Source organism: Canis lupus, chromosome 33 (genome assembly GCF_003254725.2).
Source record: "Canis lupus dingo isolate Sandy chromosome 33, ASM325472v2, whole genome shotgun sequence".
Classification (NCBI taxonomy): Eukaryota; Metazoa; Chordata; class Mammalia; order Carnivora; family Canidae; genus Canis; species Canis lupus.
Window position 1 is genome coordinate 5,797,521 of NC_064275.1, and position 17,374 is coordinate 5,814,894.

Consider the following 17,374-nt stretch of genomic DNA (forward strand, 5'->3'; position numbering starts at 1 on the left):
ATTGTCATCAAGTTTTTTGTCCCTTTTTTTTTTTTTTTTTGAGTCTTACTAAGATATTACATTTTGGTGTTTTCACCCACTTTTGAGTTAATTTTTACAAATGGTGTTAAAAAGGAGTTCAACTTCATTCTTTTATATATGGACATCCATTGTTCTCAGCACCATTTACTGAAGACTGTCATTTCCCCAATGGTCCTGGCACCCTTGCCAACAATCATTTGTCCATATTTATGAGTATTGATCCCTGGGCTCTCCATTCCACTGGTGTATATTTATGCCAGTACCACACTGTTTTGATGACTGTAAAATCTTCCAGTTTTATTTTTTTCAAGACTGTCCTATTTGGAGTCCCTTGAAATTCTATATGAATTTTAGAATGGGTTTTTCCATTTGTACAGAATATCATACACATGTTGATAGGGATCGCCACTGAATCTGTTGATTGCTCTGGGTAGTAGTACCGGCATGTTAACAATATTACGTTTTCAACCCATGCACATAGGAGGTGTTTTCATTTGTATCTTTTTAAATTTCTTTAGCAATTTTTATAGTTTGTATTGTACAAGTCTTTTACCTTCTTGGTTAAATGAGCTCCTAAGTATTTTATTCTTTTTGACACAATTGTAACTGAAACTGTTTTTTATAATTTCAGATCGTTCACTGTGCACAGAAATGAAACGGATTTAACATGCTTTGTATTCTGCTACTTGGCTCAGTTACTGGTGTGAACAGCTTTTGTGTGTGTGTGTGTGTGTGTGTGTGTGTGTAAACTTTAAGGTTTAATTCTACTTTAAATGTTTGTTAGGATTTTTCTTTTTTGAGTTTTGATTATTGACTCAATCTCTTTAGAAGTTACAGCTCTATTCAGATTTTCTATTTCTTTGTGATTCATTCTTGGTAGGTTTTATATTTCTGGAAATTTGTCCATTTCGTCTAGGTTATTCAATTTTTGGCATATGATGTTCATAATACTCTCCTAATCCTTTTTATTTCTTTAGAATCATAGTGATGCCTGCACTTTTTTCTGATTTTAGTAGTTTGAATCTTTTTTCTTATTCCATCTAACTAAAAGCTTGTCAGTTTTGTCAATCTTTTCAAAGAACATTTGGTTTCACCCAATTTTCTCTATTTTCCCATTCTTCATTTTGTTTTTCTTCCTTCTGGTAGTTTTGGGTTTAGTTTGTTCTTGTTCTAAATCTGTAAGTTGTTCAAGCTTGTTTCTTTTTCTTTGATAGGATGTCTAGTGCAATGCAGAGCATGGTAGAAATGTCTATCAAAAGCATATACAGAAGCAAATCACTGCTATAAAAGTGCAGCCAGATACCTGTTTGTCTGTTGTAGGCTGGTTTTTTTTAGTAAGTTTTTCTGAAGAAATGCTTCCCATGATCTACCTTGGGGCGTTGGCAGCACAGACTCTACCCCCAGCACGTGGTCTCTTCTACCCTAGTCACAGCAGTGAACGCTTTTGCCTTCTATTCCAGTCCTTCTATTTCCAGCCAGACTGGAAAGTAGGACGCTATAGGGGGCCTCTGGCGTCCTCTGCTACCACCTGCCCCCTGCCACACAGCGTAGGAATTCAGAAAACAACAGCTCATCATGGCAGAGATGGCAGGCCTGACAGTTCCTCAACTGCTAGACTATACTCGGAAAGTACCCCCAGCAGAGGGACAAACACACAGTGTTACCAAGACCACGACCTCTTTACACAGTGCTCACACAGGCCACACAGAGAGCCAGTCTCCTCAAGAAAAACAGATCCATTGGACACACCACACAGGTTTCCCAGGAGAGCGGAACAGAGCGCATGTTCCAAGAAATCCTCTCTTTTCATTTCATTACTTGTTGACTAAAAGAGATTTTCCAGAAGAGTAAAAATGATCCGAATGTTAGAGGAACACCATTTGTTCTCACAAGTGCTGGGGAGTTTATGTGGGCCTGAAGACAACTTTCCTCCTTCACTACTGCCACCCGCAAGGTGTGGATTCCCTCTGATGGAAGGGGATGCAAAGCCCTGAGTTACCTGCCCGGTCCCAGTAAGGTAAGTCATAGGTGCCTTCGGTTTTCTTCTTTCTGGAAAAATACAAAAAAAAAAACATGTTAGCAAACAGTGAGTTCCCAAGTAAGACAGCTCTGAAAGTTAGGATAAACACTAAAGTTAATAATTAGTCAGGAGTACACATTTCCATTTGCTGACCTACTCGGCAGGGTCCTCTATTTCATTCGCCTTTCCAAGTTGCCACTGCTGACATTCAAGTTCTGGACTCTCCAGGAGTTTTAAACAACTACCTCCTGAGAGAATTATTGTTACCCAAGGTACCTCCCACTCAAGGGGTGAAGGGATAAAGGAGTAAGAAAGGCTCAGTATGTAGACAAAAACAATCTAATCAAAGACCCATGGGTGACACGTGGCTTCTTATGGGAAAGTTATTGTTAGGTCTGTTTTGGTTTCAAATACAAACTATGCAAATCAGCTGATTCACAAAATTTATGGAAAAAAAATCCCCACATGTGCTTCCGCATTGCTCTTTTTCCCAACTTTCTGTCTTTCTTCCGTGGTCTTTTGCCCCTAAGAAGTTTAAAGTGTCACGTTCTCTGTAACTGCACCGGGTTCATTCCCATGGCCATCCCAGCTTGGGTCAATGAAAGCTACAACAGTGACAAGTGGCAGAGTGAGAACAGGATGCTCCAGGCCTGAGAGGCCAAGGCAATGAAGAAGAGGACTGTCCCTCGTCCACCCCTCACAGAATCTGGACGCATCTTACCCAGGAGAAACCTCCCTCCTCTCCATGAAGATTACTATCTACAAAGAGCCTTAAAAGGACATGTTCTGACTCAAGAATTCAAATCTAGTGCAAATTGATGCTTTGCAAGCTAAAGAGAAAGCAGAAATTACTCTAGTGTGTGAACGAGGACAAGACAGTTACAGGACTTGCTCAATATCACAAATGCGGCTTTCTCAAGAGAGCCTCAGCTTTGTGCTTTTCCTACTTAAAAACAATTCTTCTCCAGTATAAGACATTATTTTTATTATTTGACATGAAAATCTTCCTCACTCTAAAGTCTGGCTGGATTTAAAATAGGTCTTTTTTTTTTTTTTTTTCCAAAGTACAGGATAATGTAAAATTTCTGGAAGAGATGGTAGGTGCTGAAGCTGTTAATTAAAAACTAGAATGTAAAACCAACACTAAAAGCCTGGTTTAATAATTAGGTACATGTTGAAAATCCTGAAATCATCCTAAGACTTAAAAGTAAACAGAAACCAAAAATATTCTCAAAAATATTCTAAGTGGAAGTTAGACACCTTATATGGCTGGGACAAGAAATTAACCGTCTGATTATCAGCCAAAGGTTGTACTAAAAAGATTTTATATACTCTAAAGTGACAAAGCTTCAGGTTATTTATTACACGTAAAGTGCTTAGAACAGGCGTGCTTAGCGTGGGTCAAGGATTCAGCAGGCTGCAGCTCTGTTTATTATTCTTCTCCTCCCAGCTATTCTCCATATCCCCATTCATGCATCTCCTCCTGAAGCCAATCATTAGAAATTTCAACTACATTCTTTTTTTTTATTTTTAAGTTTTTTATTTTTTAAAGATTTTATTATTTGAGAGAGAAAGCGTACATGTGTACACGTGCATGAGCTGCAGGAGGGGCAGAGTGAGAGGGAGGGAGCCTGACCTGGGCTCCATCCCAGGACCCTGGGATCGTGACCTGAGCCAAAGGCAGCACTTAACCGCCTGAGCCACCCCACAAGCCCTTACCCACATTCCTAGAACTTCACTTCTGCAGCTCAGACGTTTTGTCCTGAACAGGCTGTCCTGAACAGGCATGATTTCCACCTGTGTCCCGAGAATCTGACCCTCCACAGGGTCCTTTAAGCACCAGCCCGAACTGACCTCAGGACTTGCCTCCCACCTGCCCTACAACCTGACTCCCCAATCCTCACCTCCTACGCCTTAACCCAAGTGGACGAGACCTGACTGCCTGACGACCGCACACACAGGGCAGCAGTGGTTCACAGGCCCGAGCCCTGCTGTGCTGTGTGTGTGGGTGGGGTGACCTCAGACAGGTCATGTAGGTCCGGTCTCCTCCTGTGAGACAGGACCTGCTTTGGAGGTGGTTTTGAGGTTACAATGAATTGAACCATGTAAAACACAATAATCTCTAAAATCAGCTTTAATTGTCTATACAAACGAGCCATTGCTGTGGTCCTCATTGTTACTACTGCTTCTACCCAGGTCCCCAAGAGCACCTGGAACTTTCTGCCCTGGACCTTTCCAGAGCCCCTGTCCCTCCTTTCCCTACCGCTCTCACAGTAACTTGCTGGCCCTCTGTCCAGACAGCCTTCCCGAGACCATGAATCCAGGATCCTCCTGCTGCTTCCGCTTCCCCCGTGGCCCCCGCCGTACGGTCAGTACCACTGCTGACCATCTCCCACTCTGGATCCTCCCCCAGCCTGGGAGCTCTAGGGCTCACGGCCCGACTCTCAGCACAGGATCACTCCCTAGCCCAAGGCCGGAGCTTACATATTTCAGTGAACAAATCAAGTCATGCTCTTGCTCTACCAAACCTGTCCCTCCTGCTCTGTCATCTCCACTCACGACATCTCTACGGGTCTAACTGCACGAGCCAGAAACTTCGGTCATCCTGGAGCCCTCCCCCTTCTCTAGTGGCCAGCCAGCCCTGGGGGTCTGAGGACGGGCCATCCGCTCCACCCTCCTCAGGGCGAGGCCCACCTACAGAGCGAACCCCCATCTGTCTCCCCGCAGCCTCCCGATCCAGGCCCAGGTGCAGCTCCACGGTCCCTCCTCCGCACCATCCCAGGCCAAGCCTACCCCCACTCAAGCACAGAGGCTGCGCTGGCCTCTACCTTCCTTCAACCTTCTCTTTAAGGCAAAACAAACTTGAGGATTACTTCTTCCTGCAGAAAGGCTTCAGATGATGCTCTTGGTTCTCACATCTGTGCTCCCCAGCACCTCAAAAATAACTCTTGAAGCCATATCATGGCTCCTTATCAGTCAGCCTTGCCAAGCACCTGGGAGATAGTTCATGCAGATTCTTTCAGGAAATATTAGTTAAGCACCTATTATGTGGCAGGCTGTTCTGATCAATGTGTATCTTCCAGCACGTAAAGCAGGTCCTGGTACAATAAAGGAACTTAGCCACTGTGTTACTGAACATACTCATTTTTTATGGAAAGGAGAAATAAATGTTTTTTTCCTGATTAACTATATAATTTATTGTGCAATTAACTATTTTTCCCAATTTCTAAATTAAAATGAATTATTTAAAATCAGATATAAACTCATGAAACAAATGTATTTTTACCTTAATAACTACCTTAACTCTCCTCAAAAAAGGTGGATAGTACTTCACCTTCTATATTTAGTTTCTTTCTTTTTTAAGAGTTTGTTTATTCCTGAGAGACACAGAGAGAGAGAGGCAGAGACACCGGCAGAGAGAGAAGCAGGCTCCCTGAGGAGAGCCCGATGTGGGACTCGATCCCAGGACCCCGGGGTCATGCCCTGAGCCAAAGGTGGATGCTCAACCCCTGAGCCCCCCAGGTGCCCTTTCTATATTTAGTTTCTATTTCACACCTGGAAACACCCCTTCCTGGATCAATCAGGCGAACTGCTCTGTGTACCAACCTGCTTCTCCAATGCCAAGCACACACTGCTAGGAGGATGAGAGCGGTGAGCACCATGACGAGCACTGGGACTAGGACCGCGGCCAAGGCTACATCTGCAAACACACCAGAGGCAGAGTCACGAAGCACAAGTGGGAAAGTTATTACCCCTATCATCCTTCAAAGCTTTTCTATTTCAGAAAATACCATACACATTATTTATGAAGTGAGCGTGGGCCTGTCTTGGTTAACGGCAGAGGCTTTGACTGTTAACGTGAAGTCTATCGCGCTATTTACTTCAACTTTGCATACACTTAAAATTTTTCGTGACTTTTTAAATCACCAAGACAAACTTAAAGACAAATGAAAAACTTGTAAGTTCTGAATATCTGATATAAAGGGTTCCTGTAATTTATATATTACAGAATTTACAAGTCAAAACCAATCAACAGAACAGCAGAGATGAATGAGCAATACAATTAAAAGATGCGAGTGACCACGACACGTTAGCTTCACCAGTAATCATAGAAACAGAAGTTAAAACAAGAATAAGATGCTATTTCCACTCATTGAATTGGCAAATATTTAAAAGAGTAATGCTAGACAGGATGCCAAGAAAGTTATTTTTATGTGACTTTAAATGATACTTTGTTTCATTTTGGGGCAGTACGCATAAATATGGGATACGTGGCAATTCCACGTATGGAGTCTGTTCTTGGGAAAAAAATTAAGACAACATTCAAAGACGCATTTTTAAAGTGGATTGTTTCTGTAGCTGCAAAAGAGCGAAAAACTGGAAATGATCCAAATGCCCAACAATGGAAGGGAATAAATGCATCATAGTATCCTTCGCATAGTCAAACACTATCCAGCCACTGGAAATGATATTGCAACTTGGTGGGGGAAATACTTCTGGGAAGGTAACATCGTAACATTAAGTATGAAAAAGCCAATGTGCATCAACAGGGCAGGAAAGGACAAAGCTCGGCCTGCAAGGAGGAGCTTGAAAGCTCGGCCTGCAAGGAGGAGCTTGCACCAGGAGATCACGCAATCCCCTTATCTCCTTCTGTAGATAAGGAAGTCCCAGCCCAGACACAGAAAATGGTCTGCAGAAGGTCATTTGAGACATCAGCTTCCCTCCGAGCTTGGCGCCCCCAGTGTGGCAACGGGGACGACAGCAGCAACCACTGATCCTGCTGGGGGCTAAGGGCCAGCCACTGCGGGGCCTGACCCACAGCATCTTACGCTCCCTCATACCGTAAAAAGAGGCAGTGGATACAGGAGAGGGCGAGGGGCCTCTGAGGAGCTGGATGGGTGGGAACCAGGGCGCAAGGCGGGCCCGCCCCGGCCAGTGCTAGGAATCCCCCCTTCCACGTGTGGACAGAGGGCACAGGTGCATTGGCAAGTTCCACAAATAGGGAGCTTCCTTCTACCTGCTACCTCCTTTGAAAAGTAGAAGTGGTGACTGAGAGTGAGTAAAGAATTTCTGAGTCAAGGGTTTGAAAAATATGAAGTCTGAGAACAGACAGATGGGCTGACCAGAGAATAGAAAGACCGGCCGGCTGGTGCTTGGGGCTCCACGTGCAGAGGAGTCAAGAAGTTACAGGGGCACGAGTCTGATCATGATAGGATATTCCCCAGCATTGCTCTCAGCCTGAATGTAAAACTGGAAAAGGAGGAGCACATAAAAGAGAAATCAGGACTCAGGCTTTCTAGAAAGCACGAAGAATTCAGAAAAGTAAATGTGCAGTATCCCTAAAATTTGTGAAACTGGAGAGAGAACACTCACGTTCAGGTAGACAGTCTGATTTAATTGGAAGTTTAAAAAAAAATCTCCTTAGGTTTGAAACATAATAAAAAGCCCATATACCACTGTCCAGGGAGAAGGAGACATGAGGTCTTTTAACTGAAAAGACCTGTGCATTCTTTGTCATTCTTCTGAAGCTTACAAGAATCCTGGCTATGGAAGAAAATGCTTCAAGGACACTTTTAGTCTTGAGATTTTAAGATTCTATAATCAGATTTTAAGATGAGCAATACTTTTAAATGACGGTTTTTCCATCCAGGCATGTGGTCCGGGACTCTGCTCACACAGAACAGAACGGTAAGTTCTGTGGGACACTGGGGTCTCTCGTCTCTAAGAAGTCTTGCTTCTCTTTAGCTTTTCCAGCAGCGTGAGAAAGAAAGTGGTCTGTTTAGAATGTACCTTAGAAGATACGGGAATAAGTGTCATGTGCGAAGTTGGAGTGTGTTATCTTGAATCAGGCAAATTTTTAAAAACTGAGAATGAATAAAGTTCTGTGTGGCACAGGTTACCTCGGGATGAATTGCTTTCTCTTCTCTGCACGGTCTCAAAAATGCTTCATCTGCCAACATTGAAATTCATTCCTCTGTGACACTGATGATTTTTTTCCAAATTCAGTTGAAATTTTGTTTTGCAACAACTAGTAAAATCAAAGTACTATGCTTCCTATGTGTTAATGCCTTATTTATCACCAATAAAATGTGAAAATAAATTCTACTTCATTTATCTTTATAATCTGAAAAAACTAAGATTGCAAACATTTTCAAAGTAAAGACCAAAGTTTTTTAATAAATACATGAACTCATAGTACTTTTTTAAAAAAAGCCTTAGTTTTCATCAAAATTGGTTTCTTTTCCCCCCTCTTCCCTTTGTGCCACCAAATTCCCTATTCAACGAATTAATTTGTAACCAAAGGGGGAAAAAAGGTTTGTTTTTACAAACAAACAAACAAACAAACAAACAATTAACCTGTTACGGTTTTAATTATTTCTAGAAAGAGAGACTCCTTGTGTTTAGCTGTGGTGGGGAGAAAAGATCACAAGAGGAGACCCAGAATACAGCAGCCATTTCTAAATATTTAAAGAACAATTCTACATGACACCAGAGAAGAGAAATCAGAGCAATGCAATCAGTTTCCTTTCTAGAGAGGAATAAAAGTTTCTTCTATTCTTAAGAAACACAGTTAAGAGGAAAAGAAACTGAGGGTTTGAAAGCTGGAAATGCTCCTGAAAATTTGTTACAAACAACATAAAATGCTACCACGTGACAGGAGTTAATTTCTGGATCTGCATACCTTTGGTCACACTTGGAGTTACGGTAGTATTTTTGATATCGGGAGTGGCTGTCGTTTGCTCTGTCTGTGCAGGAAACTCATTGTTGCTGCGAGGTTGTAGTGGTTGAGTAAATTTGGGGGCTCGACCTAGAAAAAAGTTTTAAAACTTCTTTACTCTTTCATCTACATCAACCTGATTAAAATATTTTATAACGCTTTTATTTATGGAAAATTATACCACAAATCCAGGGAATACTAAATTCTCATACTTACAAAGGAAGCATACCTTTGGCTATTTTTGGAGGGGCTGTAGTGTTTTTGAAGTCATTGCTGTTCCGAGGAGGTGGAGGTTGAGTAAGCTTTGGAGGACGACCTTGAAAAGTAGTTTAGAAAAGTTTATACCTTTTTGCTGGTAAGAGTCATAGTTAAAAAACAGTAATTTAAATGTTTCCAACATTTCCTAGAGTACTCATTTCTGCTCGGTAATTTTAAGTCTCAGGGAGCAATATGCCAGAAGGATAAATATACTATGCATTACATATATAAGCTTACTGGGATCTCTCATTTTTTAAATAACTGTCTTAAAAATAATTTTCTTAGAAGGAGGACACTGAGGAGGTGGATGATGTTAAACTCTAAAGCTACAGAAGTATCATCACAGTTTGACATACGACTCTTTCATTTCATCTAATAACGGTTTGTGGAGCGCCCACTACGTGTGGGCGTTGGGGCAGGTCCTGGAGATACACAACAGTAAACAACGTATTAAAATATTCTACAATATTGAGGGGAAATTACTTACACTTTTCCTTTTTTTCAAAGGGAACGGCACTTAAGCTTACTGCTATAACCACTGGTGTTTGTGATACGATATTATGCTACATGGAATCTGATTAGAAATTGTGAAGATTGAGACTAGATCTGAAAAGCAATCTCATTATATGAATTATCTCATCAATGATGCTCTGTCTTCTTCTTGTAACTTTGGAAACCATCCTGGTAACTAGCTTTTTAATAGGATGACTATTTCTTTTATTAAAAAATCCTTTTTAAGGAGGATCCCTGGGTGGCTCAGCAGTTCAGCGCCTGCCTTTGGCCCAGGGTGTGATCCTGGAGTTCTGGAATCGAGTCCTGCGTTGGGCTCCTGGCATGGAGCCTGCTTCTCCCTCTGCCTGTGTCTCTGCCTCTCTCTCTCTATCACGAATAAATAAATAAATAAAATCTTTAAAAAAATAAAAAGATAAAAATCCTCTTTAAGAAGATGTTGTAATTAAAATCTAAACACTCGTATTATCATTACTTATCTTCTCTGAGAGCCGCAAAGCCATTTTAAATTAATCCAGTGAAAATAAAATACTGTTGCTTTACCTTTAGGAATAAACTGACATCCAAGCAGTTCCATTTTCATGGCAATTTTCTGCTGCCACTGGGTAGGATTCACTCTAATAAAACGTGCAACAATTGGTGGCAAAAAGTTATTACGCACATCCTGGTGATAATCTTTGTTTCCTTGAAATATCTTTAAAAAACAACAAAAAATTGGTACTTTACATCAACAGAAGTCAGGGTTATACTGTTCCACTGAAACATTTTTGGTTTTTTTGTTTTTTTTTGCTCTGGGTCTTAAATGACATCTGTAAAGTATGACAGTAAGAATTAATTTCTCAGAAAATAAATTAATCATAATTTGGACAAACTATTAAGAAGCTACACATTCTTAATCAAACACTTATAAAAGTACTGAATACACAAACGATTTTAATGTGATTTAAACATAATAAAAATGCTAACTTGGCAACTGGGAAGAGGGTTTCAGTCCCGTGAGGCAGTATAATTCTATTAGTAAATTAGGAATTGTAGCCCTGTGGGATTACCAACTGTTCAAATATATTAATTTTCAAAGTGAAGCATAATTGAACATACAGTCTTAGAGGAAATGCTTTACTGTGTACTTTTCATAATTTTTCTCACAGAAGAGGCACAGAAAGTGAACATCGACTAAGGAATATGCAACAGTCAGATACCCCCACCTACTGGATAAATGACATAAAGACAGTTCTCACGTTAAACCCACTTTCATTCCTTGTTGCTATCTAAACCAGACAAGTGATTCTGAAACGCTGCTGCCTAATTTTAATGAACCCATGTAAACAGCAACAGATGCATTCTATGTATTATATGCATTCTATGTATTAGGTAAAAATACGATTTCAAGTGACTAGCTCATCCCCTCAACCATTTCAAGCAAATCATGATAATATATAACACTGAAGGGCTCTTATTTACAAAGCATTTTCACATAATTATCTCAACTGTTCTCTAGGACAACCCCATGAAATACACAGGACCCAGAAAACTGCAGCTCCCAGAATGTAAGTGGACTGGATAACGTCAATAAGCGAGCAGTGACTTGAGTCCAAGTTTTCTGACTTAACTCTAGAGCTCCACTAAGCAAAAAGTCCTCCCTTTTCCTTTGGGTGAAATCACCAGGCTAGTTTCTAAAGACTGCCAAGAGATAGATAGCTGCCTAAAACCAAAGGGGTTTGTATTTTTATCAGTTGATGTGAAAGCAAGTTAATGTTTAACTCTTCAATCAAGTCATGTCCAAATACAGCTACTTTCTTTTGGCTGATTCACAAAGTATTAGACTGTAAATTTCTAAGACGTGTTAACAGCCTTCATTTTCTACAAGGTTTGTTTTGAAGTTATAATAATCCCCTACCTAGTAAACTTCCATTATTTCCTCAGATATTACTCTGAAATGAAGGCAATTATTTGCAGTCTATTATTTTAGTGGAACAGGAACCGTAATCATTTTAGGACATAAAAACTATCCCTGAGGCCTTACTTCACACTATAGTTTCATTTTTATGAAAAAGCTTAAGGGAGAAAAATTTTATATGAACTAAGTAAAAAAAGATCTGCTATAATCTATGAGCATTTATTAAAAGCCCCTGAGTGTAGGAAGGTCTGCAAGGTGTCATGAGGATAAAAATGGAAACGGAAGTCAAAGCTTCCACTCTCAAAGAACTTAAATTTTATTAGATATCACCACACACAGATATGGCACACTATTAAAAAGTAATATATTATGAAGTTGTACATACACTGCTATCTTCTGAAAACAAACCTAAAAGCCATCTCAATCTGTATGTGTTCCTGCATATGTGCATGCTTAGAAAGGGTGTGGAAATGAACACATCAATTACTCTGGAGTTGGAGGTCAATGAGAGAGCAGATGGGCTAACGTAAGTGAGGCAAGAGACTGGTATTCCATATACTTCAATGTAAGGACTTCCGCTTCTCTTCAGGACAGAATAACAGGGACTAAAAGTTTACTCTTTGCCTTACACATCTGAAAAAATCAGACAGGATATATGAAACACTGGACAATAGGCAGCATAGCACACTGAATCCCTGAGAGAAAAAAGACACATGAGGCGAGCCTTTCTATTGTCCCAGTGTTGTCTGGAGAGAGCCTTGGTGGTCTCCTGAATTGAGGACACAGAGCTCAGAGATGGAGAAGCCAAAGTAGCTAGAATGTGCAAGACAGAGTATAGGAGAGAAGAGAACCGCACAAAGAGGGACTTCTTGGATCTGTAGGGGGGGTTTCCCCTTAAATCTTCAGTTGCATGTAAAGTAAACGACCTGTGGATGGGAAAAGAAGTGTTGGAAAGGAGCCAGCCCAACAATTCTCAGAGCTATGCAGGGTTGGGAACAGCTCACATTACCGATAGATAGCATGGAGAAAACCCATAATGTATGAGACTTTGGGTTGAGGACTTGGAACAGTATTGTCTCAGTAGCAGAAAAAAAATTAGAACTAAAAGCTGCTCAGGTCCTGCCTAACAAAGCTAAAATGCAAACCTTAAAAAGACCAAATAATTCCCAAGTAACCTGTGTCTTAGAATAAAGCTCTAAAATATGTAGAAAACAGAAAACAACCCTAGCACCAAACAACATAAAAGTCCATCACGTTTGGCAGCCAACCAAAAATTACCAGGGAATATAACTCATAATATCCATCCACATAAAAAGACTCACATATGACACATTAGTAGACAGAATTAGCAGAGAAGGGCATCAAAAGAGTTACTATATATTCCATAGGTTTTAGGGGTAGAAAAAAGCATAAGTATGTTCAGGAGAGACTTGAAAGAAATTTTAAAAGCACCAAACTGAATATCTGGAAGCAAAAATACAACGTTGAAGATAAAAGTACACAGGATGGGATTAATATATTAGTGCAGAACAGATTAGTGAACTTAAAGCAAAACAGTAAATTTTCCAAACTAGAACTGGGAGAAAGATTAAAAAAAAAAAATGAACAGAGCATCAGTAAGCTGTGAGACATCTTTAAGAGTCATAATAGTCATGTAATTAGAATTAGGGAGGCAACATATTTGAGAAAACATATTTGAGGAAACATGGCCTACAATTTTCTAAATTTGATGCAAATTATAAATAGCAGATCCAAGAGATCAAAGAAGCCCAAGCAGAAGAAACATGAAGACAACTACACAAAGGCACATCATAATCAAATTGCTTCAAATAGACGTTAAAAAGAAAATCTTAAAAACAGTCAAGGAATAAAAAGACACATTACATAATGAGGAACAAAGGCATGAAAGATAGAATTCTTACTGGAAAAATGTAAACCAGAAAACAGTGGACCAGCATAGTTAAAGTGTGGAGGGGAAAACAAAATCAACCTAGAATTCTATACCTAATGAAATTATCCTTCAAAAATGAAGCAAAAAAGGAAGTCTTTTTCAGAAATATAATTCAATCGTGCTAGATGTTTTTATAATAGAATCATGGATACTTTTTTATAATTTCAAAAAGTTAACTATATTCCGCAAGTACAATACATATTCTACAAACAGGTATGGATGTGCTCAGAGTAAAAAAGTAGCCAAGTTTGAGGTTATTAAGCAGAAGGAAGATAGGTACAAAGACAATACTGTTATTTACTTCAATGGGTAGAGCCTCACCAAAGATGAAGGTCATGTGCTATCACGCAGAAGAGAGAGGAAGGAGGCCTTGAGTAACAACGGAAGGGTTTAGATCCACATGACAGATTATAAGGAGCCCCTCGAGTTTTCTGAATAGAGAGATAAGAAAAGTGGAAATTGAAGACATATCAGCAAATCATACATACGATAGAGAACGGAGGGTATCATAGAATTGAAATGGAACTCAGGGAAGTTTCATGAAAAAAAAATTGTGCTTATAATTTCAGTTCTAGATGAGAAGAACTTGGCCTTCCTTGGGAGCAAGGACTTCCCCGAGTTCCAAGGTCCTCGTGGTGGATCACAGGCCAGAAGCCCAGGTGAAAGTGTCATCTAGAGGATAGCCACTACTCCCCACTCCCCACCCCTGATCATCTGCTCTGAAACATTCCTGCATTATCACTGTCTGTGAACTAAAACAATTTGACAACTAGCATGGAAGCTAAGGAAACTCTTCAGATAGGAAAAAAGTTTTCTAAGCCCCAATTTGCTATAGTGATCTTGAAATAAACTTTCAAGTCTACATCCCATCCTATAATGCACTTTTGCCTTCAGCTATTGTCTGTTGTCCCCTTGCCTCCATAGAAGAAATCTGGGGACAAATTAGGCTCTCCATCATTCTGTGGATTAACAGGAAAAACTTATTTATGACAAGAAATTACAAGTTCCTTTTTAGAATTTTTTTTAATAAGTTACCACTACTGATTGAAAATTATTCATTCCTTCATTCACTTATGTAGGCTCTACACTCAAAGTGAGGTTTAAATTCATGACCCTGAGATCAAGAGTCACACGCTTTGCCACATGAGCCAGCCAGGTGCCCCTTCTTTTTAGAACTTCTTAATCAAGTACCTAAACAATTGAGTTAAGAAATCTGAGATCATCAAAAGGAACCTAGAACCACTGAGAATTTCCTAACCACAGTTAGAAGAGTACGGCTAATAACCAACACAACCTACATAACCAAGAGACAGCAAAGACCTAGCAATAGCTAACATGAACACTGCACATGAAAATGTCCACGATTTCTGGCAGAGGCCCATTTTCAAAAACACCCTGGCAATCATCTTACCTTATCCTGCTCCACGCCTGGCTCTCTGTACACAGTCCATCTCTGTCCATCATCGCTGTATAGAATTCTGTAGGCTGACACATAGTAATTGTGTTCCACCATGGTGGAGCCAGTGGTTACAATGCCTAGGGAATGGAAAGTTGCTTTCGTTAGTGCACACAGTCTGATCCTTGAAGTCTGTTCAGCATTGAAGCACAAACATCCAAAGTGCACTGTTAAAGCATGCTTGCCAATGGCCCATTACCATCTCCAAGTGCAAGGTTTCATTATAATAGCAACTAAATCCTTGCCTTTGTTCCCTTGTAGAGACACAAGAGTTAGGGGAGCACATAGGGAAAGGACTGTTCTATTTTGACAGCCTGTATTCATGTCATTGCAAAATATATCTCATCTACCAAGTAACAATGACTGCCTAGGAATGAATGGATTAAAACAATTATTTTTTTCAGTGCCAAATCAAAATAAATCTTTAACAAAACTACCTCACCTAATAATTCTAATAAATTATACTGACCATTTGATAAATTGCTCCAAATAAATTTGTATTCAGACACATGCAGAATATTACTTATAGCACTTAAAATGAACTCCTTGAACATCAATTTCCTTTAATAACTAGAAGAGATGGTAATTTCAAATATCAAGATCACTTAATTGAAACACTACCTTAAAAGAATCTTATTACGATAAAAACGAAAAGCTAGTAAAAATCAAAAACCAACACCTTTACTCTGCCACGTTTTAATAAAACCACCTTTTGGAATACTTAACACCAGTAAAGAAAACTTAAAACCATACAATTAAATTGGCAGTGACCTAATTTCCTATGAAAATCTTAGATGTCATCAGATTTCCAAATAAAATCAGAACTATAAAGCATTCTAGAAAATTATGTCTCTTGACCTGTTATCTTCTTTTCTTTATTCAGATCTATTTGTAACCACTGATATTCATCAGTGGCAAAAGCAGCCCAGGGAGGCCCAGGTTTCTTCAGCCTGGCCTTTTCGGGTTTCCAACTGTTCTCTTGTCCTGTGTGGTCAGTCCATTCCAGCACAGATGATGCTGTTATTTGAGGATCGGCAATCACACCAGATTCCATCCCCAGGGTTCCATAACAACCTGAAACAAAAAAGACAGAAATTTGGTTTCTAGATATAAATTCAAAATCTGTATAAATTTGCTCACTGGAAACTTTCTATTGTATATGCAATTAATATACACTGTCCTAATAATATACTGTAATAGAGAAATAACAAAAGTAGGCAAATGTTTCTTGGGTCCATGTCTTTGTGTCTCATCAGGAAATGTACAGACATATTTATTCACAAGCAATAACCATTAATTTAATGGGAATACATTATCCTCTCCCTGTGATACTGTCTCCAGACCAGTGGAGGACTCACTCCCTACTGCAGTTAGGTGTTTGCTCAGATGTCACATTCTCCATGAGGCCTATCCTGACCCCACTTAAAACTCCAAGCCAGGCACTCCTGCGTTGCCTATATCTGCTTTCCTTGACCGATTTTTCTACATCTTCAATAATATTATAAAAAGTACATCATATATAGTAATTTATTTACCTACTGTTTACTGTTAATCTCTCAATACTAGTATCTAAGCTCCAAGAAAGGAGGATCTTGTTTATTCTGTTCACCTTTGTTTCACTAGCACCAGGACAGTGCCTAACAAATCAAAGGCACTCAATAAGTATTTTCTGTTGAATTAATTCCTTCTTCAGACATATTTAAAAAATAACCTTTCCTAAGGAACTTTCCTTGCTACATGATCATTTCTTTATTAAATATAAAACCTCCAGTTTATTCCATCTATTATATTATTGTGACATACAAGAAGGTGCAAAACGCCAGCAATTGGAATACTACATATTTTAAAAATATTAACTATTATGCAAATTATAATAAGTTATAAAGTCCATGAGAGGCTTACCACTTGTCTTAAATGTAAAAAGACTTGTAGATAAGTGTCCCCTGAAAGAGAGAAAGGTTGTTCTTGGTGACACTCATATATTGACTTCCCTATATTTTTCTTAAGTAAAACTTTTTCTTTTGTTTTTACTTTACTATATAAAGAACTAAGGATATTCTATGGCTATATGTTAGACAACCGATGCTATTCTTAGGCAAAAAAGGTCTCATTTCAAAGCAGAACAATTTCTGAAATCAGCATAATCAACTTTCTCTACGAGTACCTAGTGCCTGTCTCATACATGAAATGTGCCAAGTAATCCCGTGTAACCTTTAACATGTACTTATTTATCTTTCATGGAAATAAACTGATTCCTCAAACTTTTCTGTGTCATTTGCTTTTGTTGCAAGTACACTAATTCTCAGAGAATGAGGCTTAAGTTTCCTTGGGCAAACAGAAAAAAGCTGGCTACAAACAGAAGAGATTGCATTTGTTACAGAAAATAAACACAGCTAAGAAATTTCAGTGTTACAATGCAGCACTGCATCTGGATTTCAAAGTAAGAGGCAAGGAAATGCAGTTGGGGAGAATGGAGCAGTGGGACAAGGGAGTAGTTTACCAAGGACTCTAAAGAACTTGGGGAGATCAGAACATCAGAGTAT

The 17,374-nt window shown here is 39.4% G+C and overlaps 2 protein-coding genes across 6 annotated transcripts in view; one reads left to right on the forward strand and one right to left on the reverse strand.

Moving 5' to 3' along the window:
• The window catches only part of ST3GAL6 (ST3 beta-galactoside alpha-2,3-sialyltransferase 6), a 77,939-nt gene extending 60,847 nt beyond the window's left edge, over positions 1-17,092 (forward strand). The window contains exons 12-13 of one of the 3 annotated variants that reach the window (XR_007407908.1): positions 7,692-11,074; positions 13,945-17,092. The gene's annotated coding sequence lies outside the window, so the exon portion shown is untranslated. Of the gene's footprint in view, positions 1-7,691 lie in introns of all 3 variants that reach the window. The other 2 variants (XR_007407909.1, XM_049105299.1) reach the window with 2 other exon arrangements.
• Positions 1-17,374, reverse strand: part of DCBLD2 (discoidin, CUB and LCCL domain containing 2) — an 80,869-nt gene that overhangs the window by 5,582 nt on the left and 57,913 nt on the right. For all 3 annotated transcript variants that reach the window (XM_025416915.3, XM_025416898.3, XM_025416906.3), the window contains 8 exons: positions 16,734-16,774; positions 15,690-15,905; positions 14,787-14,911; positions 10,071-10,221; positions 8,989-9,075; positions 8,724-8,849; positions 5,648-5,741; positions 2,021-2,070 (listed from right to left, as the gene is read on the reverse strand). In XM_025416915.3, coding sequence (XP_025272700.2) covers positions 2,021-2,070; positions 5,648-5,741; positions 8,724-8,849; positions 8,989-9,075; positions 10,071-10,221; positions 14,787-14,911; positions 15,690-15,905; positions 16,734-16,774 — 890 coding nt within the window. The remainder of the gene's footprint in view (positions 1-2,020; positions 2,071-5,647; positions 5,742-8,723; positions 8,850-8,988; positions 9,076-10,070; positions 10,222-14,786; positions 14,912-15,689; positions 15,906-16,733; positions 16,775-17,374) is intronic.